The 24,624-nt window shown below is 44.6% G+C and overlaps 4 protein-coding genes across 20 annotated transcripts in view; 3 read left to right on the top strand and 1 right to left on the bottom strand.

The window, feature by feature from the left end:
• The window catches only part of LOC110496461 (lysophosphatidylcholine acyltransferase 1), a 36,542-nt gene extending 34,550 nt beyond the window's left edge, over positions 1 to 1,992 (top strand). Inside the window, exon 14 of the mRNA XM_021572388.3 lies at positions 273 to 1,992. Coding sequence (XP_021428063.1) covers positions 273 to 451 — 179 coding nt within the window. The 3' untranslated portion in view covers positions 452 to 1,992. The remainder of the gene's footprint in view (positions 1 to 272) is intronic.
• Positions 1,993 to 2,581: 589 nt separating this feature from the next.
• LOC110496455 (large proline-rich protein BAG6) lies at positions 2,582 to 15,344 on the top strand. 9 transcript variants are annotated; one of them, XM_036953037.2, is made up of 24 exons: positions 2,582 to 2,983; positions 3,280 to 3,369; positions 3,531 to 3,648; positions 5,328 to 5,539; positions 7,679 to 7,750; positions 7,834 to 7,956; positions 8,054 to 8,235; positions 8,331 to 8,451; positions 9,178 to 9,378; positions 9,542 to 9,680; positions 10,001 to 10,057; positions 10,211 to 10,479; positions 10,582 to 10,675; positions 10,853 to 11,130; positions 11,363 to 11,627; positions 11,967 to 12,136; positions 12,326 to 12,379; positions 12,458 to 12,560; positions 12,708 to 12,832; positions 13,112 to 13,300; positions 13,496 to 13,708; positions 14,014 to 14,118; positions 14,368 to 14,514; positions 14,730 to 15,344. In XM_036953037.2, the coding sequence occupies exons 2-24, from the start codon at positions 3,289 to 3,291 to the stop codon at positions 14,826 to 14,828; spliced, it is 3,417 nt and encodes a 1,138-aa protein (XP_036808932.1). In that variant the 5' UTR covers positions 2,582 to 2,983; positions 3,280 to 3,288; the 3' UTR covers positions 14,829 to 15,344. The 9 variants fall into 9 exon arrangements, with proteins under 9 accessions (XP_036808932.1, XP_036808928.1, XP_090065002.1 ...); XM_036953033.2 differs by having other exon boundaries at positions 9,542 to 9,764; XM_090208876.1 differs by having other exon boundaries at positions 8,331 to 9,075.
• A 578-nt stretch (positions 15,345 to 15,922) lies between these two features.
• On the bottom strand, positions 15,923 to 20,532 carry LOC110496458 (uncharacterized). 3 transcript variants are annotated; one of them, XM_021572384.3, is made up of 7 exons: positions 19,987 to 20,532; positions 19,099 to 19,305; positions 18,235 to 18,969; positions 18,058 to 18,146; positions 17,710 to 17,910; positions 17,475 to 17,544; positions 15,923 to 17,346 (listed from the first exon to the last, which is right to left on the bottom strand). In XM_021572384.3, exons 2-7 carry the CDS (start codon positions 19,189 to 19,191, stop codon positions 17,206 to 17,208), a joined length of 1,329 nt encoding a protein of 442 aa, XP_021428059.1. In that variant the 5' UTR covers positions 19,192 to 19,305; positions 19,987 to 20,532; the 3' UTR covers positions 15,923 to 17,205. The 3 variants fall into 3 exon arrangements, with proteins under 3 accessions (XP_021428059.1, XP_021428057.1, XP_021428058.1); XM_021572382.3 differs by having other exon boundaries at positions 20,300 to 20,532; XM_021572383.3 differs by having other exon boundaries at positions 20,396 to 20,532.
• The window catches only part of abcf1 (ATP binding cassette subfamily F member 1), a 33,108-nt gene continuing 28,496 nt past the window's right edge, over positions 20,013 to 24,624 (top strand). For 2 of the 7 annotated variants that reach the window (XM_090208881.1, XM_090208879.1), the window contains exons 1-3: positions 20,023 to 20,109; positions 22,017 to 22,063; positions 22,179 to 22,256. In XM_090208881.1, the coding sequence (XP_090065007.1) occupies positions 22,242 to 22,256 (15 nt within the window). In that variant the 5' untranslated portion in view covers positions 20,023 to 20,109; positions 22,017 to 22,063; positions 22,179 to 22,241. Of the gene's footprint in view, positions 20,110 to 20,874; positions 21,150 to 22,016; positions 22,064 to 22,178; positions 22,257 to 24,624 lie in introns of those variants that run through there. The other 5 variants (XM_036953041.2, XM_036953039.2, XM_090208877.1 and 2 more) reach the window with 3 other exon arrangements.

The following is a 24,624-nucleotide window of genomic DNA, read 5'->3' as shown; positions in this document are numbered from 1 at the left end:
CCTTTCTTGCGCTAAGACTTGCACTTGTCTTTCATCACCAGCACTGACTTTGCTGATAGTTGCTTATTTGAAGAAAAGGTTTTACCAACTATGATTGTGATATGTGGTTGTGTCACCTAACTACTATAAGCTGAATGCACTGTAAGTCACACTCGGCGTTAAGGGCGTCTGCTAAATGACTAAAATGTAATAAAATCCAACTAACGGGATCACGGTCAACCCTGCCATTACAATCTCCCTCTCTGTTTGTCCCTCTCTATATCCATCTGTAGATGACTTCTGTCGGTTTGTGGTGCAGCACCCAGACTTTGCTCAGGAGTACCTTCTCTCCTCCAGGGAAACCCCCTCTACCCCCCACACCGTCCCGCTGACCAACGGGTTCAGTGTGGACCATTACAACACAGAGGAGCCGACCTGCAGCCTCCCTGGACAGAAGAAGAAAGACAACTGAGAGACACTCAAATGGATCCATCTACTGCCTATGACAGAGAGAAAGGAGGGAGGAGGGATAGGAGGAGGACTGGACCTCTACCAAACAAATCTATATTCTACAGTTACTATATCTTCTCTGTCGTTGTGGCCTGTATGTTCTACCAGAGAGAAGGAGCGAGGGATAGTTTATTTCGGGATAAGGAGGGGTGGATAGAGAGAGTTTCTTACTTCCATCAGATGGATAGAGGAGATTGAGACTGTGAAAGGGAGAGATGGTGGTGGAGAAGGGTTGGGTATGTTGAAGGAGAGTAGAGGAGGATGAGGTAGGGATGGAGAGATGGATAGAGATAGTTGGTTAGTGAGAGGATATGAGGGAGGGTGGAGCCGATCCGTTCCTCCGGACACCATCTCACACCAATACTCCATCTTTGTTTTGTCTGCTAGTGTTTTCAAGGACTTCATGCTTTCTAACTTTCCAACATGAGTTACAGAAACTGGATACCTGAAGTCTTTAGAAACACTGGCTATTTATTGTAAAAAGGGTTTTGCTTTTTTCTTATGTATAGGTATTTATTTGTCTTTCATTTTTATCAAACTATCTATGTCTGTTATTATGACTACTGTGCACTCTCCAGTAAGATTTGTATTTTATTTTTAAGATTAGTTTTATTAGGTGATTTAAGCACCAAACTGAGCTCAGCTTAATCACTGCCTTTCATAACGAGATTGACTGACTGAGATCAAACTATTCTTCAACTAAGCATCTCCCTGCCTCGTAGACCATAGCAACTCACAAGACATTAAACTGTTCAAATAGATGAATATGGGACCAAACTTCAACTTATTTTTAAACCAGGGGCCTCTTGCGCGTTCACATTGAGCTCCTTATTGCCTTTTTAAACCATAAAAAACATGTTATTTTAATGTTGTCTGAGCTTAAGTGAAGCATCTAACAGCATAAGTATCTTTCTTTTCATAAGCATAAAGACTGGGGTCTTCAGATGAACATGTGTTTGTTTTCTCTTTTCTTATTGGATGAACAGAGAACCAGAGTTTGGATCCATCTCAAATGGCACCCTATACTCTATATAGTGCACATTTGTCTCTGGTCAAAAGCAGTGCACTATATAGGGAATAGGGTGTATTTCGGACATAGCCTCAGTTAAGATATTCAGTTAAGATGTTTCCCTCATTTTTTTTAGTTACCTCTCATATCACTCTGGAAGTAAGTTGCCCTTAGGCAAAGATCTAAGATCAGCTCACCTTGCTGAAATTCTAACATGAACCATTTAAGCATCGGCAATCATGAAACTGATCTGGGATCAGTTCTGACTTTATGATAAGCGATCAATCTATTACCTTTTTGTACTGGTTTTGTTTTGGGAATTCTCTGCAGTTTGGCTTTGAAGCGACACCTTTTGTATGTTGTACATTTGTGGTATATAAATCTTTGAATGTTTTCGAGTATTCATTTTGTAAGAAAGTGGATTGGAAATTATGAATACCTATGCAGTGCTCCATGCCTTCAATGTTGAGAATTAAATCATGACATTTCCACAACTGCAGTGTTTTTTATTTCCACTAGTAGGAGCTCTACTCCTGAAATAGATATTCGGCTGATTTCTGATTTGATGGTGGCTATTCTACGCCTATGGCAATTAGCCTATCTCCTCGCCAACTGCCTTATATCTGCACCAATAAGAGAACACATGAAAGGTGAAAGCAATGTCTGGGATTTGTGCTCAACGGTCTAGTTCTGAACGTTGTGTCATGAAGGTAATAGGTTAACATTGCGCCCATGGACACACACCATCTCGGCGTCAGCTAAAAATAGACCGGTTTAAACTCAAACTGATGAGGAAATAGAGCGGGATGAATTAAAGGGAACACCACTCCAAATCTAATTCCCAAGGCCCAGAGAGTGAGCGCGTTAAGAGGGAGCGTGTACATTCAAGTACATTAGATACACTGATGTTAAAATGCAACTGTAAATTGATAATTTGTTCAATTTGTTTTCGAGTCTACAGTTATTGCTGTGTTCGCGCTCTCAATTCAAATGGCTTTATTGGCATGGGAAACATGCTTATGCACACAGACTCGTACCTAAACAAACAGGCATTTATAATGGGCACTCCCCATTTTGTGCGTCATATGGGTCCTTGCACTAAATGGTGTCGCACTTTTTAGCAACCAATCAATGGAATATGAACTAAATATTTGAATAGACAAAGTAGATAATTGCTCATGTAACGCCATTTCAATTTCATCAACAGTGTATTTCCGTGCTATGACGTTGAACGAAGACAAAATCAATTATAATTGAGATTAACGGTTGAATCACATCCGGACGTAATTGGCAGTCCCATAGGGCGGCGCTTAATTGGCCCAGCGTCGTCCGGGATAGGCCGTCATTGTAATTAAGAATTTGTTCTTATCTGATTCGCCTAGTTAAATAAAACATAAACGTCAGCTGGCTTCCTGATTTAAATACATGTAGATTAGGTAGCTGGCTAGCAAGCTAATAACAGCCTCGATTCAAGTGAGAATACAGGTATTGTACTCAACGATTTATTAACTACTAATCGAGAGGTGATGGGATAAACATCAGGGGTGTAATCATTAAACCGGTTCTGTTGCAAAACATTTTGCTACAGAAACCGTTTACTCAACTGAAAACTCAAACGAAAGTTTCTATTGGACATATTCGGGTAACGTTAGGTCCCTCCTTTCCGTTTGCTTCAATTTGGTTCTTAAGGGGTTTCTGCAATGAATACACCCCAGTTGTCTTCATGGCTGGACATTTTAGGATAAAGTACATTTTCTGACTGTATTTATCTGTGCTCTTAGCAGAGAAACATGGAGGAGTCAGCAAGCACCATAGAGGTTACAGTGAAGACCCTGGACTCGCGGAGCAGGAGCTACACTGTCCGGAGAGAGGTAGGCTGTGACTTCTGTTTTAGCCTGAAATCCAACGGCATATATCCGTTTGGATTTCAGGTAACTTCGTTGTAGTCTTTTATGCTGTACACTTATGAGTGGGACATGCATTTATTCAGCCCTGTACTAGTGATGCACTGAGCCTGTTATTTCTCCTTTAGTTGACATTGAAGAGGTTCAAAGAACACATATCTGCGTCAGTGGATATCCCAGTGGAAAAGCAGAGACTAATCTACCAGGGCAGAGTGCTGCAGGATGAGAGGACACTGAATGACTACAGTGAGTAAAAAAGCCAGCAACTATTCTATTCAATGGAGACTGTAAGTAATATAAACTCAGCAAAAAAAGAAGCGTCTCTCACTGTCAACTGCATTTTAATTTCAGCAAACTTAACGTGTAAATGTTTTTGTATTAATTTGTATCAACAACTGAGACAAACTGAACCATTTCAACAGACATGTGACTAACAGAAATGGAACAATATGTCCCTAAACAAAGGGGGGGGGGGGCTCAAAATTAAGTCAGTATCTGGTGTGGCCACCAGCTGCATTAAGTACTGCAGTGCATCTCCTCATGGACTACACCAAATTTGCCAGTTCTTGCTGTGATATGCTACCCCACTCTCCCGCCAAGGCACCTGCAAGTTTCTGGATATTTCTGGGGGGTAATGGCTCTAGCCCTCACCCTCCGATTCAACAGGTCCCAGACGTGCTCAATGGGATTGAGATCCGGGCTCTTCACTGGCCATGGCAGAACACTGACATTCCTGTCTTGCAGGAAAGCACGCACAGAACATTCCTGTCAGGGTGAGCCTGCAGGAAGGGTACCACATGAGGGAGGAGGATGTCTTCCCTGTAACGCACAGCGTTGAGATTGCCTGCAATGACAACAAGCTCAGTCTGATGATGCTGTGACACACCACCCCAGACCATGACGGACCCTCCACCTCCAAATCGATCCCGCTCCAGAGTACAGGCCTCAGTGTAACACTCATTCCTTTGACGAGAAACGTGAATCTGACCATTACCCCTGGTGAGACAAAACCGTGACTCATCAGTGAAGAGCACTTTTTGCCAGTCCTGTCTTGTCCAGCGACGGTGGGTTTGTGCCCATAGGTGGTGATGTTGCTGGTGAGGACCTGCCTTACAACAGGCCTACAAGCCCTCAGTCCAGCCTCTCAGCCTATTGTGGACAGTCTGAGCACTGATGGAGGGATTGTGCGTTCCTAGTGTAACTCAGGCAGTTGTTGCTGTCCCGCAGGTGTGATGTTCGGATGTACCAATCCTGTGCAGGTGTTACACGTGGTCTGCCACTGAGAGGACGATCAGCTGTCCGTCCTGTCTCCCTGTAGCGCTGTCTTAGGCGACTCTCAGTACAGACATTGACATGTATTCCCCTGGCCACATCTGCAGTCCTCATGCCTCCTTGCAGCATGCCTAAGGCACATTCACGCAGATGAGCAGGGACCCTGGGCATCTTTCTTTTGGTGTTTTTCAGTCAGTAGAAAGGCCTCTTTAGTGTCCGTTTTCATAACTGTGACCTTAATTGTTGTCTGTAAGCTGTTAGTGTCTTAATGACCGTTCCACAGGTGCATATTCATGAATTGTTTATGGTTAATTGAACAAGCATGGGGAAATGGTTTTAAACCCTTAACTTCACAGATCTTCATTGAAATTTGGATATTTATGAATTATTTTTGGGAGACGGGGTCCTGAAAAAGGGAAGGTTCTTTTTTTTTTTTTTGCTGAGTTTACTCCATACATGGTCTCTGCACTGTTTTAAAACAGTTGAGATTACTGAATCTCACAAACGTTGCCTTTAAAATGATTAATGGTATATTGGTGTTGTGAGAGCACCTTGTTCTAGTATCCTCTGACCTGCTGTTCTCCTCTCTCCTCCGCTCTCATTCTTTCCTGCACTCTTATCTGCTCCTCACTCCCTTCACTCTTCCTTTTCAGATGTAGCTGATAAGGTGATCCACCTAGTGGAGCGTGCTCCTCCTCAGACCTCCCAATCTGCTGGCGGGCGAGGAAGAGTGTCATCAGGAGGAACAGAGGGAGGTGCCACCTCCTCCTCCCAGGGAGGCCCCCAGGACCGCAACGGGAACAGCTACGTCATGCTGGGAACCTTCAACCTGCCCGTCAACATCATGGACCCCCAGCAGATACAGGTGAGACAAGGTTGTGTGTTGGTGTGCACTGTGCAGCTGTTTCATAGAGTATTTATGAATAGGACCCTGAAAAGCTTGTTGCCATAAGACTGCTAAGTAGTTAGTCTGGGTAGCTATTGGTTAACTATTTCACTAACTGCATTGACCCTTTTTGCAATTACTCTTTTAACTAATCACATACACTGCTGATACTGTATCTATCCTGTTGCTTAGTCACTATCCCTACCTATATGCACATCACATACAGTGCCTTGCAAAAGTATTCATCCCCCTTGGTATTTTTCCAATTTTGTTGCATTACAATATGTAATATAAATGGATTTTAATTTAATGTAATGGACATGCACAAAATAGTTTCAATTGGTGAAATGGAAAAAGTAACTGAAAAAAACCCTGAAAGTGGTGTGTGCATATGTATTCACCCCTTTTGCTCTGAAGCCCCTAAACAAGATCTGGTGCAACCAATTACCTTCAGAAGTCACATAAGTAGTTGAAGTCCACCAGTGTGCCATCTGTCACATGATCTCTCTGTGTGTGTGTGTTCTGAAAGGCCCCAGAGTCTGCAACACCACTAAGCAAGGGGCACCACCAAGCAAGTGGCATGGAGCTCTCCAAACAGGTCAGGGACAAAGTTGTGGAGAAGTACAGATCAGGGTTGGGATATAAAAAAATATCCCACGGAGCACCATTAAATCCATGATTAAAAAATGTAAATAATATGGCACCACAACAAACCTGTCAAGAGGGCCGCCCACCAAAAATCATGGACCAGGCAAGGAGGGCATTAATAAGAGAGGCAACAGAGACCAAGGATAACCCTGAAGGAGCTGCAAAGCTCCACTGCAGAGATGAGTATTTGTCCGTAGGACCACTAAGCCATACTCCACAGAGCTGGGCTTTACAGAAGAGTGTCCAGAAAAAAGACATTGCTTAAAGAAAAAAATAAGCAAACATGTTTGGTGTTTGCCAAAAGTCGTGTGGGAGACTCCCCCAAACATATGGAAGAAAGTACTCAGATGAGACTACAATTTTGCTTTTTGGCCACCAAGGAAAATGCTATTTCTGGCGCAAACACAACACCATCACCCCGAGAACACCATCCCCACAGTTAAGCATGGTGGTGGCAGCATCATGCTGTGGTGATGTTTTCCATCGGCAGGGACTGGGAAACTGGTCAGAATTGAAGGAATAATGGATGGCACTAAAGGGAAATTCTTGAGGGAAACCTGTTTCAGTCTTCCAGAGATTTGAGACTGGGACGAAGGTTCACCTTCCAGCAGGACAGTGACCCTAAGCATACTGCTAAAGCAACACTCGAGTGGTTTAAGGGGGGACATTTAAATGTCTTGGAATGGCCTAGTCAAAGCCCAGACCTCAATCCAATTGAGAATCTGGGGTCTGACTTAAAGATTGCTGTACACCAGCAGAACCCATCCAACTTGAAAGAGCTGGAGCAGTTTTGCCTTGAATGGACAAAAATCCCAGTGGCTAGATGTGCAAAGCTTATAGAGACCTGCTTCATGACACTTCCAGCTGTAAATGCTGCAAAAGGTGTCTCTACAATGTATTGACTTTTGGGGGGTGGATAGTTATGCATGCTCAAGCTTTCAGTTTTTTTTTTCTTTTTTTTTCCCACAAATATTTTGCATCTTCAAAGTGGTAGGCATGTTGTGTAAATCAAATGATATGAACCCTCCCCAAAAAATCTATTTTAATTCCAGGTTGGGCAACAAAATAGGAAAACATGCCAACGGGGTGAATACTTTCACAAGCCACTGTATCTAACTCCGATTCCTTGTACCCCTGCATATCGACTTAGCAATATACACTGGGTACCAGTACTAAGTTATTCTTAGTCATTGTGTATTTATTCCTTGCTATTTTCTATCATTTGTTTATTTTTACACTGCATTGTTGAGAGACCTGGTAGCATTTCTCAGTCTATACCTGTTTATGAAGCATTTGACAAATACAATTTTAGATAATCTTTTTGTTTGCATAAATCTAATATCAAGCAACTAAAATGTCTTGAATCCAAAAGTTTTAAAGGGTACCTGATGTATTTCTAGAAATAGTTGAGTGTCTAGACGATTTGAATGTATCAAGTGTAGTAGTACTAATAACTGAATTCCTTGGCAGATGCAAGTGCAGCAGATGATGGCAGGAGTGGGAGAAGCAGGAAGGAATACCAGAGTCAGCACCAGCACTGGAGTAAGTATTTTTTACTTATTTTATTGTCATATAGATGACTAATATTACTATTAAGGTATGTTCATGATTCGTCTTGTTTCTAGCGCAATGGCTCAATAGATATGCATATCAACGTTGACCAATCAGTGCAGAGCGAGCCCAGGATGAGGCTGCAATTGGCTGAGAACTTGCTAAGAGAAACCCAATCTCTGCTCCACAGACTGGAGGTAGTTACAACTCGCATACTATGTTATGCTATTATTATGATATACTACACAAATCTATTTTCAGTGAGTTGACCTTTTTAGACATGTTTGTTTGCAGGGTCAGCCCAGTGACGTGCCATCTCGAGTCGAGCCGGAGACATCTCAGTCCACCTCTTCAGCTTCCTCTACAGCTGCCACTAAAGGAGCAGCACAGCCTATGGACACCTCCCCTCTTGCTCCACCACCTCCCCCTGCCACCTCCTCCACCCAGACAGAGGGACCACCCCACTCCGGGCCCAAGTAAGTGCTCAAAAGGAAAATCCAGTTCAAGTACAATCAAAACGCTCTCCTCTTCTGTGCCTCCTGAACACACAGCTGTCTCTCTCCCACCCCAGCCCAGCGGAGCTGGTGGAGGTTTTGTCAGAGGTGAGGAGGGTGGAGGAGAGGCTGGGTCCCTTCATAGAGAGAACTAACTCCATCCTGGGAGCTGCCACTTCAGCGGACTACATCAACAACGTAAACACTACAATTCCATTTCCCAGCAACTAGCTATTGCAACCTGTGCAACACATCACTTTTTGTTTTCTGCTTAGTGCCAAAAATAAGTCTGCATAAATACTTCCATTCGTTTTTTTTCAACTGGTACTGGGGGACCTTCAGATGAGGCCTGTGGGCATCCTAGAGCATAACAACTGACATTTCATATTAGTGTGTAGCCCAAACTGTTTGGACACTACAGAAGTTGGCAGATCGGCTGTACTGACTTCCGACGAGTCCCAAGAAGCTTGTTTGCTGTAGGGCAAAACGGAGAGCGTCGCATTTCCAGAGTTTGTAGTCCAAACCGTTCGGATGCTACAGGTGATTTTGTGAGAAGACCCATTTTTGTGAAATCTTATGGTCTGACGAACACCACTCTAGCTCTTTCACTGCAGATGAGGAAGTGCAACACTGGCGGATGCAGTGGATTGAGATGCATCCAATGCCAATCTGATCTCTAGTTTATACTGACACATTTTTAAGGGGATGTTTGTATTATGCTAATTAGATTTCAGCGTGGGTGCAGACATCGACCTTAGGCGGTTAACCTTAATGGTGTCGATCAGAAGAAAAGTTGCATCGTAAACTGCACCGCAGAGTATAGTGAGTATTTTTGAATAGGTCAGTCACAGTACTGTTTTGCATGAGGAAAAAGGAGCCCTAAACAGATGTGAATCAATTACCACACTGTTCTTTTTTCGTCAGACCCAGGAGAGAGAGGAGGACCTGCACGTTCTCAACCTGGTTGGGGAGGCTCTCCGTCTCCTTGGCAACACCCTGGTTGCCCTTAGCGACCTGCGTTGTAACCTGGCCACTCCTCCCCCCCGTCACCTCCACGTGGTTCGACCCATGTCCCACTACGGCTCCCCCGTCCTGCTGCAGGGTGGTATGCCCCACCACGTCCCGGTAGGTCACTGTGGAGTTTCTTCCACTTATACTCTCAGCAATTTTTGTATATCAGTATCGGGGCCTAATACTAACTAAACGTTGTACTTTTTACCAGCATTTAGCTGTTGGTCCGGTGCAAATTTCAGGCCGGTGCAAATTTACATTATTGACTTGTCTTCAGAGAAACCTGGGGACCACAGTGACTATGACATCCAATGGGAGGCAGGCAGCTGAGGGCCTAGCCCAACCTTCTCAGGCCCCTGGCCCACCAGAGAGCCAGGCCCTCCCTCCACAGCCCAACTCAGCCAATCAGCAGCCAGGTCAGGGCCAAGGGGCTCCGCATGTGATCAGAATCACCCACCAGACCATTGAGCCTGTGGTAATGATGCAGATGAACCTGGATGGTGAGGGAGGGGACATTTTTAATTTTATCTTGCGCTTGGTGAGTTGTCATGCCCGAACTGTTTCTCATGCGCACCAAATTATCAATGCATTAGGTATTCAAACCGAGAGAGACAGTCATTGTTGATCTCCTATAGGAAACCTTAAAGTTGTGTTAGCACAAGCCTGGAATGGCGCAATAGCTTGCATACCCAGTATGTATATTCAGAGTTGTAAGCTAATGTTGTCTCTCCATTAGATTCTGGCAGCAGCCCTCAGGTCCAAGGACAGATCCCTATTGGTACTGGACAGCCTGGTGCGTGCTCTTGACCCCTACATTATATTCACTATGGTATATACACCAGACAGCCTTAAATGACTCCTATAGCGCAGTCTCTGAACCACCAGTCCCTGGGATGTTGCTAACTGTTTAATCAAGTATTTATTTCTGTGCTCTCTCAATCTGAAGGTGCTACTCCGGTCCACATCCCAGACCTTCCTCCAGAGTTCATGCAGGCCATCGTCCACCAGATCTCTCAGCAGACCGGGCAACCAGGACCAGGTGTCCCCGGGACCACCTCCAGCTCTGAACCCTCTGCCCCTCACAGCCTTCTGCCCCCTGGGGCCAGGGTGGTGGTTACACACCCCTCCTCCTCCCCCCACATCCCCCAGCCTGTGGTCACCAACATAAACCTCGGGGCTTCGGTACCCTCTACTGGCGGACAACACAACCTACAGGTGAGGCAAGGAGATGCAGACATGGAGAAGTCTGTGGAAGGACTTTGGTCTGGGTGTGCAGCCCTGCTCTTACACGCTCATTCAACTGATCTCTTCTTCCAGGGCACACCTCTGGCTCACTCTCCCGTAAGTCAGATGATCAGTGGTCTGGTTGGACAGCTCCTGATGCCTGGACAACAGATGCCTGGGCACCAGGGTGAGTGATTGGTTGATTATTGTATTGGGTGAATGATGGGTTTTATTTTGTAGTGTTTAGTGCCATCACTGTGATTTTGCATGGTATATTCAGATTCTTTCTACAGATTTGCCATGTTGGAAAATACACATTTCTGTTTTGTGAAAATTAACAGTGAATCACAAGTCTTTTTCCCAGTTCTTCCAGGTGACCAGACATCCACCAGTTCCTCTTTATCCACCTCCTCCAACCCAGTCCCTCCCCTGCCCTCTGGGGAGACCACCTCTGGCCAGACCACCACCTCTGTGGGCCAGCCATCGGCGGGGGTTGCCGAGGCCAACCTAGCCCAGTTCCTGGGCTCCCTTCTGGGTGGCGCAGGCGGGCCAGGAGCCCCTGGTGCTGGAGCTAACCCACAAATCACTGTGACCGTACCTGGAGTCCCAGGGTTCTTCCATGGCATGTCAGAATTCACCCAGGTGAGATTAAATGATTGAACCCTATTGGTACCTTCTTGAGAACTCTAATAATCGTTTTGACTGAAAAGTAACTCTTAGGTAATATAATCATGTAATTACTCTGTAATGAAGTTAAAGTAGTCATAATTAGCAGAAGTTGAAGTAGTTGTAATTAGCTAATTATTAGGTGTAAGTAAACTCCAGACAACTAGATGACTGCAGTGTTACCCAGCAGTTCCTCTCCCATTTCTAGGCTAACCAACCCGTGTTCTCCCGACCCACAACCTCACCCGGCCAGGAGCCTCCCCCTGGCCAAGGCACCCCTGCCCCCCCTCAGGTGGCCCCTGGGGGTGTAGGGGACCCCTCCCTGAGCCCGGAGCTGTTTACAGGTATTGTCCAGGGGGTCCTCTCCACCATGATGGGGGCTCCGCAGGGGAACGGGGAGAGCATTGCTCAGTTCATCCATAGACTGTCTCAGACCACCAACCTCTTCACACCTGGATCTGGGGACGCAGTCGGTGAGTCACTGACGAAAGGAAAAACCTTGTAACACTTAACTGTTGTACTGGTCTTTCACTCGTACACATACTGCTAGCACAGAAACGATTGTGGCTATTTCCATGGTTTTACTTGTAATGATTGGGATATGTGGTCGTCTTACCTACTTAAGTAGAATACTTTTATTGTAAGTGTCTCCGGTTCAAAAGAGGCTGCCAAATGACTAGAATATACATGTAAGAAAGCTAAACATCTATCAATCTACACCTGACCTGATGGTGTGCCTTGTCACCTGTGATGTGATGGCCTATTTGGGGAAAGGGGAAATAAGTTTTCTGAACTTGTTGTTTGACCTGCAGGGTTCTTCGGGGACCTGTTGTCTCTGGTGGGTCACAGTTTCTCCATGGTGGACATGGTGTTGTTACTCCACGGTAATGCCCAGCCAATCAGCCGGATCCAGCCCCAGCTCACTGACTTCTTCAACCAGCACTACCTGCAGGGTCCAGAGCCTACTGATGCCAATATCAACGTGAGTAACTCTGCTCTACTGCCACCTGCAGTTTTGTTGAGAATCATGGCATGAAGTTGCCATAGTCTTCTCTGCATTAGCAGAGAACCTTAATTAAGACCAATGTTTGTGCCATTTCACGTCAAAGGGCCTGCTCTTTATTTGATCAATCTGCTTGATGTTTAGAAACAAACTACCTTGTCTTTGCAGGCAGCATCTGAGGACCTCATCAATGGCCTGGAGGAGTACATAACAGAGAGCTTTGTAAGACTCACTCACTCTCAAATTGTCACAATAGGTTGATAATGCTGTAGTAATACTGTACCCTGGTCTCTCTCTCAGGCCACAGTGACAGTGAGAGAGGGAGTGGACATCATTCAAACCAACATCGCTTTCCTTAGACAGCAGTTCACCTGCATGGCCACGCATATCCTACGCTGCACAGGTAAAACACTCAAACCCCTTAGGTAAAACACAGCTTTGCTATACTATGTCCATTGTTACCAAACTGGTTCACCGGAACACTGACAATCCTCCTCTAGTACCGAACAGCAACATGACTGTACATCTGTTTGTCTCTACCTCTCTGCAGACCACATGTTTGGCCACCGCCTGCTGCTGCTCTGCACCCAGGGTCTGTTTGAGTGTCTGGCTCTCAACCTTTACTGTCTCCGAGGGGAACAGGGAGCTCTCACCCAAGTCCTCAATCACCACATCGTTAGTGCACTCTATTATTTGATGGACTTTAGTGTTTCCCCAACCGGTCCTCAGGACCATAGCTGTTCCACATTCTCGGGTTTCACTACATTTACGTTGTCATTTAGCAGACGCTCTTATCCAGAGCGACTTTCGGTAGCGAGTACTTTTTTCTTCTTACTGTACAAGCTAGTTGCTAAACTAGTCAATGAATCCCATTGTATCTGGTAGTTTAGGTTGTGGGTTGAGTCCTGTTTGGTGTGGATGGTATAGAGCTATATGTTTTCTCTATGTCCACAGAGGAGGATGTCAGCAGAGGTCAACCCCAGCCTGGTCAACTGGCTGACTAGTATAATGACCATGAGACTCCACGTCATCCTGGAGCATAACCCAGTCACTGAGGACCACATCCAGCACTATGTCATCCACACATGGAGAGCAGGGCCTGAGGCACAGGCTGGACAGCAGACAGACACACAGAACATGGAGGTGAGTGATTGTGTATGGAGGTACATAGGTTAGTCTAGCCAGGTGGTGTTATCTGAGGCTTATAAGGACACTGCATGCTTGGGCACACCTAGAAAAAGATCTGGTAATTCCATGACATCAGCAAGGAAGTTCACAGCTTTGAGGACATGTTAGTCTTCATACAGTACAGCTAACCTTCTCTCTCCATATCACTAGATGGCTGCAGGTCTGTCTCCGGCCCCAGCCACCACAGCAGGGGAGGCCATGGTTTCATCAGGGGACAGACAGGAAGTTGGAGCGTCCCCCGAGGTGACCACCCCCTCGCGGAGAGCATCATCGGGGGAGATCGGAAGAGCCGTTGCCATGGCGGCAGGAGGAAGGGAGGAGTCTGTAGGAGACGTGGAGCCCTGGGCAGCTGCAGTGCCCCCTGTAAGGGGCTATGCTTTACTGTTTAGGGCAGCGTTCCCCAAACTCTGTTCTGGGGATCCCAAGGGTGGCTTTTTTTTTTTTCTTCCCTAACACGACACAGCTGATTCAAATATACAACTCAACCTTTGGTTATTTGAATCAGCTTGGGAAACCTGGACCGAGTTTGGAAATGGCTGGTTTAGGGGTTAAGTGCCACAAAGTCAAGAGATGGCATTTAGGGTGCCTAGAATCCCACCAGATGTAGTATTTGAACGTGTGACTAAACAGTTACAGGCCCACCTCTTCAACCTGTGTTTGTTCATCAGGAGTGGGTTCCTATCATCAGACATGACATGCTGTCTCAGAGGAAGATAACTCAGCCCCCTCTGTCTGACGCATACCACCATGGGATGCCTGCCAAGAGGAGGAAGGTGAGTGTGTTGGGGGGGGGCGCTTCATTACTGTCACTGTGCTTAAGACTGCTCATGGAACATTCTTGAAGCAAATGCCTGAACTTTCCTGGTTATTCTGACTGATCTCTAAAGCAAGTGAGCGCAACATCAAATACAAATTTGCATTTCTCATTTATTTAAGTTGCGGTAATACTTCTCGTTTAAAGTACCATTTCATACCGACTGAACACCTCTGGTTAGTGTTGACCTGTTATCCCCCTCACCCAGACTCACCAGGGTGAGGGCCCTCAACTGTCCCTGTCTGTGGCAGTGAGTCGGGCTGCCCGGGCTACAGGAGCCATACCTGTCACTAGCCCAGATAGCCTCCAGGGGGAGCTAGAGGAGCCAGAGCTGCAGGATGCCTACCAAGAACAGGTAAACTATGGCCAGTGTTGCTTTCTAGAGGGTGCAACGTCATCCCTAAGCCAATCAAACATACATTTGTAAGGAAAAGTCAAAAGTTTAAAAAGTAAACTGAGCCCAAACCTCTTTCTGGTTCATGTTCACCCTGCTGTTTCAGAGTGAACGAGACTTGGAAGTGTGTCAACGTCAGACTAACAGGCCCTAACCTTGATTTGTGTTTGTCTCAGGTGATGAGTGACATCAAAGAGAGAGTGAGGGGTGACCAAGACTTCAGCTCCCAGTGTTTCCCCAACACACACCGGGCCTTCTCGCTAGATGACTCTTAAATCTTATTGGTCCTCAGGCTTGTCAACAACTCCATCTAGCCAATCTTTTTTTTTTTTTTCCCCTGGATGACTTCTAATCTGTTATCACACCTGTCAATAACCACACCTAGCCAATCACTCACAACCATGTGGTGTATCCAGGGGTGTGTTCATGTCAGCTTGATTCGGGACATTTCTATCTTCAACATGTAACGTGCCCCAGACTCCATTCTGCAACATTCCAATGAAGGACAAAGAGCTAAGAAAACAGACATGACTTGCTAAGACCCTGCTTTCTCATTGGGCTGCCACGGAAAATGCCACTCACTGAAAACCGAGAAGAGCTTTAGCACACAGATGACAGACAGGTTGTATCTTCTCCATTTCAACAAACTCATTCCTAACTGGTTGTCATCTGTATGTCCAGTTGTCCTTATGAGGCTTTAACGTGTAAATGAGCACAAATTGTACATTGTATTAAGAATGTGATAATGCAACAGCTATTTCTTGTTAAGTTAATAAAGTAGTGGAACCTTCCATTGGCTTTTTGTGTTTAGCTCAGTATCCCCACACTAAAGGTGAAAGAAGCACTAGCCTGTTTAAACCAGACTGAACTGTGCTTATGTAAAACAATGGTGAGTGTAGTTTTCAGTCTGGTGTAACCAGGCTATATGATTACCTATTTACTTTCAAAATAGGATGTTAGCGTTTTGGATGTTAAGGGTGATTGTCATGTCATCTAGCTGTTTTGTGACTACGGAGCTCAATGGTTGTTTAACCGTCATAACTGCCATAATCAGGACCATGACAAAGAGAAACCTTGTTAAATGCCGGTGTATTTCTTTCTAGAACCTGCCCTGACTGGTGTAAAAAGTTGACTGCTCTAACTTGACCGTTGCTTTGAAATAAACATTTAGTCAATGTAGAAATGCTATAGGAAATTCCTCGACAAGCCACACTTAGTGAAATACAGGATTTAAAAAATGACTGCTTGACCATTCGGATCTTTCTGAAATGCTTATCTTGCTGATATTTAAATAACACTGCCAGACACCTTCAATCTTAAGGTGCTACTATTTGGTAGGATATAGGAATCAGTCAAGGACAGCAGTAGGTACACATCAGTCGTTTGTTTTATTCACAGACAACCAGGTTTCACACCAGCTGTGGGTTAAATCCTAAAGTAGCAACACTGCACTAGGTAAGAACGATTTAATTAAATCGTATTTTTTTTCTGAAGTCATAACACCTTTACAAGTATCATTCAACAGGTGTTATGTATGCCCCCTTCAAGTAAATGTTAGAATATTAATGGTAGTGCTAACATGTGGCATGCTGTCACCTAGTTTGAGAACACATGTTGAGTGAAGCATACTGTAACAATGATGGAGGAAGATTGAGTTGCATTGACATGTACAGATACTCTATTCTACAATTATTACTTTTCTATTTAACCATTCAACTGAAAGTAAACTGTCATTCCAATCAAGTGTTCAGGTGCCACTTGTTTTCCATCAGAAAATAGTGTCAGTACCGAACTGACAAATTCATATTTTTAGAAACCTGAATCCAGAGTCCTGTCATGCAACTGAGGTCAGGTCCAACGCAGCTGCCTCGCCTGTCCCTCACAGCCAGTTAGCAATCAACACGGAAGGACCATAGCAGTTTAACCAGGGTAGGATGGGGTTGTTTGTGAAAGTTACGGCTCAATGAGATTGACATGAAGTTCATACAGACGGACATCATGCATTCATATGGCATAAAGCAACCTATTCAATGATGGTACACTGATCATAGGGTCTGTTAGGCCAACTGGCTATATAGAATGTGGTCTTGCCTCAATACGGGGTTCCTTGGGCTGTGTGCCAACTGTTACATCAACGCGTTCACCAGTGACATGTGTGCCCAGTTCCCAGGCACACAACAGAAATGGATTCATTAATGAAATCAGTCTAACTTAAATATTAATCCGGCATGAATTGTTTTTAAACGATGCTTAAAAAAAAAGCAATAAAGGCTTCATGTAATGCAGTGAAAATAGGTTTGTCCAATAATATGCCATTTAGCAGACTGTAGTGTGAGCGTATAGGCCCAGAAGGTGGTTCAACATCACACAAGCGCTGTGCAATCGTTTGTGCGTTAACAAGGAACTGACTCAAGGTATCGACTTGACTTACTGGATAAACTGAAGTCCTGGATTGCATTTCAACTAAAGTAGTAGCTGCTATTCTATTGCTGTGTGAGTCCAGAGAGGGAACGGTTTTGGATAGTTATTTTCAGAGCAGGCATTGTATGGGTGAATAGGGAAACTTTTTTCCACACTGATTGCCTGTCTCCCCCTCTCCCCGTTACTTCTCATGGTACACACATGCTCGTTCCTCCAGACCCTCCATCTCTATCAGTCACGGCCTTGTCGGGAGGAGAGCAAGGGGGGCATGAGGTTGAGGGCTGGCCGGTGCTCCTGGACCCCCAGGGACACGAGGGCTCCCGCTAACAGAGTGGTCACCCCGGGCAGAATTGGCGGCTGGGCTTTCATCACCTGGAGGAAGACGGAAAAACAATACTCAGCAAGTTTGAGGTGATCAGTTTCGGCAAGGCACAAAACCTGAGGGTATTTCTTAGCTATTTGTAAACATTTCTGAGTCAGAAAACCACATGGCCACTGACTTTTTCCACTTTGTGACAATGTATGAGTCCATCATGGCCAAGGTAGAAGGTAGAGAATGCATCATATGACCTGTTGAAAGACAGTGTTTATTAGAGTATGAATGATCATAGAATTAACAGTGAAGAGGAACATTGACTAAAAACACTATCCGTTCCACACAATACCAAATTAAATCAATACATTTCTGTCTGAACATTGTATAAAGTTAAACAGATCCCAGTCAGGTTTCTGTACCTGTAGAGGTCAGTTTTGTCCTTGCGGTAGAATCTCAGCAGCAGAGAGAGAAAGGGCAGTCCTCTGACACTCCACCTGGCCTTGATGGTCCTGTCCTCTGGGTGCTTGGTCAGTTTCAGTACCTCTAACTGGGCCTCAGCATAGTAACAGAGACACAGCAGCCTCCACAGAGACAGGCTCAGCTGGTACAGAACTCTGCCCCTAGAGGATATACAGTATAGCTGTATTATAATATAGACCTATTGGGGGTTTATATGCATGTAGTTACATATGTATAAATATCAGGGTTCGGGTCAATTCCATTTCAGTTCGGGAAGGAAACTGCTAAGTAGACAAAGTAGCATTTACCTGGTCTTGGCATTTAGAATACAGTTGACGAACTCAATATCATTTGTGTACATGGTGTAGTCATGACTCTTCATAAAGAAACTAGGAAGCTGCAAATCAAACAAATGATCATCAATACTAATAACTAAATAGAAGTGTATGCCATCAAACAGCCATCCCCTAACAAACCCCTCTTACCTCAATTCTCAGCTTTTCATACATCAATGCCAGTTTCTCCTCGTCCTCCCTCTTTCTGTCGCTGTGACCCCCCTTGACTGTCTTTCTTTCTGCATAACTACTATACAGAGAGGTGTGGAGCAACAGTGACATCTCCTTCTCTAGTCCAATCATATGGCCCGATTTGTTCCCATAACCAGGCAATGGCTCCATCCCAGGACAGTGGAAGCAGTAGAACCTAGATCCATTCATAAATGGAGCTGGACATCCTTCTGTCTCAAACAGGCTCCGGAATGATCCTCTCTCCCTCTTTTCTGTTTCCGTCTCTCCCTCGTTCATCATCGTCTTGGAACCTTCCGCCTGAACCTTAGTCGTCCCAACACTGATGTCATCCTCTCGGCTCCCGTCCACTGTGGTCAAGGGGAAGAGGAACTCCACGGGCCTACTGAGTCCTCCCGTAGCCAGGAGTTCACCTAGTTTAGTCTGCCCAAATAGAGGCATCTCCACCAGGGTGTGCTGGCCATCACACTCCCCAGGGCCAGGCTGCACCAGCACACACAGGCTTACTGTCTCTTCCCAGTCCTCGTCCAGGTCCGGGGGCCTCTGGCTGTGGGGTTGGCCCTGGCTGGCATGGTGGAAGGGGTGTGACAGGGCCAGATGCTTGATGTTCTGGTACCTCAGACTGTTTGGGGGAACCAGGGCCCATGATATGCTGCTGAGCGACTGGATCTGTCCACTCCACTGCACATCCATCGCCTGCAAATTCACATGGGACAAGTAAAGATTTTCAATAAGGTGCTCTTATATAGCCTGGTCCAGATCTGGATCCAGCTTTGCTCTTATTTAAATATTTAATTAATGTAGACCTGTCTGTCAAGACAATACCTGAACAAGACTCCAGCACTGTTGCCTTTGCCTTTTGCCATGGCTCCTCACACACCCCACCCACAAGGCGACACCCCCTCTACAAGCAGCCATTCACAAACAGGGGGTATGTGTAACTCCAATCACCAGGGGCATTATTCCACAGCAACCCCAAGGAAGGACCAGCTCTTTATCTTCTTGGTCCCCTCTCAATCCCAAATAAAAAATCTAGATAAAGAGAAAGGGTTAGGGTGGGCCGTTGAGGGTGAACAGTCATTGTTAGGCCATCTCAATGATATGTCCATATGGCCTGGTGCGGGCATGTGTAGGCTACTCAAGGAACAGTTGTGAGTTCATGTGTAGGATGCTAGGCTGTAAATCAAGACCTATATGACCTACACTACTGGTCAAAAGTTTTAGAACACCTAATATTCAACTTTTAACTGAATGAAGAAAACAACACAACAAACACCGTCTTGTGAGTGCTAGGAGCAACAGATTTGAAGCATGTCAGTCCTCATTTGACCCTACTTAAACTATTTTGGAGCGCGAAAAAGCTATGCCAGTAGCAGCATATGACAGTTAGTGGCGTAAACAGCAAACAACAAGATCATAATTGCTACTCAGACGTCTTTCCCTTCCAATAAGGCACTGTCATTTGCTACATTTGAACTCGACAACCACCTATAACTAGAAGCGAATATCGTTTTGTTTCTTCTACAACTTTAGAACCGTGATTTGATACATATACCGTAAGCAGTCTCTGCAGTGTACTGTTAACCGTGGCAACATTTGTTGATTTCTTGTCCTAAGGTTACACAACCGATATTCACTAATGATTACAGAGCCAGAATACACCAAGCACAGTTCCTTCTCGTAGCTTCAATGATATACAATACTATGACGTACCATTCCCCATTGGAGACTTAAATAACATGAGATCCAGCTGATTTACAACCGTCGGGTGGTTTGAGTGACAGTCTTGTCGGCACGACCAGAAACAAAATGAACCATGCTTCAACTTTGAAGGTGGTATGTATGGAAATACATTAATTGATTTATGAATATTGGGACCCCTCAATCTAGTTAGAAAACGCAAGCTAACGTTAGCTCGCTACCTAGTTAGTTGATATGCGAGTAGTTAGATCACCATGGTTAACACACTCCCGTGATTAGCATATTGGGTTAGCTAACGTTAGCTATCTAACAGTAACATGCATACCTGCTGTGTCAGAAGCGAATTGGATCGAAACTGCAATTAGTCTGTTTAGCAATGACCAGATAGTAAGACAATAATCCTCAAAGTCAGGTGTTTTACTTTGATATCCCACGTAATGTTTCGAAATGGGAAGCTATCAAGCGTTACACAAATGTCATTCCATCTCCCGATGTCCTTGTCCAGCAGCACGCGAGCGCAGGAACACCCACACGTCATACACCTGCGTAGCGCTGATTGGAGGAAAATGTGCCTTTCATTAGACTCAGAATGAATATATCGATATAAATCGTTATCAATAAATGTTATAAAACCATAGGCAATATTTTATATATATATATATATATATATAATCGCAATACATCGAAATCTGCTGTACATTTGTTTTGTAGGTCTTTTTCTTGACTACATTTTTTATGAAACTTTCAAGCCATATAGTGAGAAAATATATAATTCTGTAAGACCTATCCTATGCGTGCAAAAAAATATTATTTCACTATTAAAAACGTTTGTTTGTGCTCGCAAGCGATTGCATACAATTCTTAGACAAGCCTACCAGTGGCGCTGTGAAATATTGCTTTACTCGTTATTCACACGTCAAAGGGCGACTGAAACTCAGTGGTGCTGTCGCTACGTCAACGAATGGAAAAATCTCAAACCGCATGTGTTGTGATAAAACACTTGCTCTTCTCTGACAGCCACTCTTACCACCGGGTTCAAGTTATTTTTTTAAGATAAAGTCGTTGGTTTTCTGTTAATATCCGTATAAATAAATAGCAGAAAATGCCCAAGAAAGCGAAAGAAGACGCAGAATGGGAAGGAGAAGAGGGAGCAGTAGCACCATCAGCGGTGGCAGGTATCTAAATGCTGCCAGCAACTAAGCTAATGGTTACAACTGAGTCTTTTTCAGCCGTTGCAATAGACTGTTAGCTAAGATAAAACGTTATTAGCTAGCTAATGTGCCTCAGTCAGTGATCTTTGATTAACAAGTATCTGTCCTGGCTGTCATGCGATATGCTGTATTTTGACAACATAGTGTGACATTAGTGATGGTTAACTAGCTAGCTGGAAGCTACGTTAGTTAACAGCTTGCTATTTTATTTTACTAGGCAAGTCAGTTAAGAATAACGTCTTATTTACAATGACGGCCTACCAAAAGGCAAAATACCTCCTGCGGGATGGGATTGAAAGTATAAACAAATTAAATAAAAATATAGGACAAAACACATCACGACAAGAGAGACAACACTACACAAAGAGAGACCCTACGACGACAACGCAGCATGGCAGCAACACAGCATGGCAGCGAAACAGCATGGTAGCAACACAACATGCCATGTAATTGTGTCAGACAAATTATTCCTTGTTCTCAAGTAGAGACAGCTCGACATTTAAAATAGTGACGAGTCGTTTGAGGAAGAGTAATAAACTCGGGGTCGTAGCTAGTTATTAATGAATTATTAATTCATAATTCAAGTCATGAAGGATAACGTAGCTAGGTCATAGCTAGTATGCATTGTTTGAAGAACTGCTGTGTTGCCAAAAGTAATTCTGAAAATGTGCCACCCCTACGCTCCCCTTGTACAAGGCATTGTCTTGGCTGTCAAGGCATTGCCTCCCTTCTGGCTCATTTGGCCACTCTCTTTTGTCATTCAGTGGATCCGTATGTTGATGACCCAACTTTCTCATCTTTGTACCTAAATTTGATCTCCCCTCTCTTCAGAAAAATCAGTAAAGAAAGGAAAGAAGGATAAAAAGGGGAAGAAGAGTGTGAGTAGTTATACCTCTTGTGGATATTTTTGAGTTAATTGAATGTGGCGAGAAAGAAAATGTAATCTTCAATGTGAACATTTTAATAAAATGTGTGAACATTGTTCTCACACAGTTCTTTGATGAGCTGGCCACAGATAATAAAACTGAGAAGGAGGATGAAATTGTGCTGAAAGAGATGCAAGGAAAGCAGGTAATTCTATTCCTTAACTACTACAGAGATATCATATAGGCTATTTTCAGGTGGATTAATACTTTTTGCAATGCTGTATCAATAACACAATGTCCTGGGATATATTGACATGAATAAATCTACCTTTTGCATATATTTTTTTTTTCCCTTCCCACCCAATTTGCTCTCTTGAAAGACAGTAGATGAGCTTGAAGCGTTTGGGGAGGTTGGTTATATGTAGCCACTACTAGCCAGAGTGGTAGCTAGCTTGCCATGTCGAATCTACAATGCAAAGAGAACCATGATACATACAGTGCATTCGGGAATTATTCAGACCCCTTGACCTTTTTCCACATTTTGTTACGTTACAGCCTTATTCTAAAATTTATTAAAGTGTTCCCCCCTATTCTATTTATTTTGTATTTATTTAACCTTTATTTAACTAGGCAAGTCAGTTGAGAACAAATTCTTATTTACAATGACGGCCTACCAAACGGCCTCCTGTGGGGACGGGGGCCTGGGATTAAAAATAAATAAAATATAAATATAGGACAAAACACACATCACAACAAGAGAGACCTAAGACAACAACAAAAGACAGCACAACAACACATGACATCACAGCATGGGAGCAACACAACATGACAACAACATGGTAGCAGCACAAAACATGGTACAAACATTGGGTGAAGTCAACAGCACAAAGGTCAAGAAGGTAGAGACAAAAATACATCATACAAAGCAGCCACAACAGTCAGTAAGGGTGTCCATGATTGAGTGTTTGAATGAAGAGATTAGGATAAAACTGTCCAGTTTGAGGTTTGGTTGCAGCTCGTTCCAGTCGCTAGCTGCAGTGAACTGAAAAGAGGATTGACCCAGGGATGTGTGTGCCCATCAATGTACACACAATACCCCATAATGACAAAGCAAAAACAGGTTTAGACATTTTTGCAAATTGATTCAAAATAAACTTAAATATCCCATTTACATAAGTATTTAGACTGTTTACTCAGTACTTTGTTGATGCACCTTTGGAAATTATTACAGCCTCGAGTCTTCTTGGGTATGATGCTACAAGCTTGGCACACTTCTGTTTGGAGAGTTTTTCCCAATCTTCTCTGCATGTCCTCTCAAGCTCTGTCAGGTTGGAAGGGGAGCGTCGCTGCACAGCTGTTTTCAGGTCTCTCCATAGATGTTCAATCGGATTCAAGTCCGGTCCCTGGCTGGGCCACTCAAGGACATTGAGACTTGTCCCAAAGCCACTCCTGTATTGTCTTGGCTGTGTGCTTAGGGTCATTGTGCTGTTGAAAGGTGAACCTTCACCCCAGTTTGAGGTCCTGAGCAATTTGGAGCAGGTTCTTTTGTTGTAAATTCTTTATTTAAAAAAAACAACATGTTTTTCCCGTGGTATCGATTTGGTAGTTAGTCTTGTCCCATTGCTGCAACTACCACACGGACTCAGAAGAGGCGAATGTCGAGAGCCGTGCGTCCTCCGAAACACAACCCATCCAAGCCGCACTGCTTCTTAACACGATGCCGCTTAACGCGGAAGCCAGCCACACAAATGTGTCGGAGGGAAACAGAGTACACCTGGCGATCATGTAAGCATGCACTGCGCCCGGCCCGCCACAGGAGTCGCTACTGCGCGATGGGACAAGGACATCCCTGCCGGCCAAACCCTCCCCTAACCCGGACGACATTGGGCCAATTGTGCGTCACCCCATGGGTCTCCCGGTCGTGGCCGGCTGCGACAGCCTCGACTCAAACCCAGAATCTCTAGTGGCACAGCTAGCACTGCGATGCAGTGTCTTAGAACACTGTGCCATTTGGGAGGCCCCGGAGCAGGTTTTCATCAAGGATCTCTCTGTACTTTGTGCTGTCATGTGGCTGTCGTGCCTTTTACTGAGTGGCTGGCCACTCTACCATAAAGCCCTGATTGGTGGAGTGTTGCAGAGAGATGGTTGTCTATTTGGAATTTTCGCCCATCTCCACAGAGGAACTTTGGCACTCTGTCAAGAGTGACCATCGGGTTCTTGGTCCCCTCCCTGACCAAGGCCGTTCTCCCCCGATTGCTCAGTTTGGCCGGGCGGCCAGCTCTAGGAAGAGTCTTGGTGGTTCCAAACTTCTTCCATTTAAGAATGATGGAAGCCACTGTGTTCTTGGGGACCTTCAATGCTGTAGACATTTTTTTTTGGTACCCTTCCCCAGATCTGTGCCTCGATACAATCCTGTCTCGGAGCTCTATGGACAGTTCCTTCGACCCCATGCCTTGGTTTTCGCTCTGACATACACTGTCAACTGTGGAACCTTTTATGTAGACCGGTGTGTGCCTTTCCAAATCATGTCCAATCAATTTAATTTACCATAGGTGGATGCCAATCAAGTTGTA

Source organism: Oncorhynchus mykiss, chromosome 18 (assembly GCF_057628025.1).
Source record: "Oncorhynchus mykiss isolate SJ-2025 chromosome 18, ASM5762802v1, whole genome shotgun sequence".
NCBI lineage: Eukaryota > Metazoa > Chordata > Actinopteri > Salmoniformes > Salmonidae > Oncorhynchus > Oncorhynchus mykiss.
This window is presented reverse-complemented; position numbering and strand designations above follow the sequence as displayed.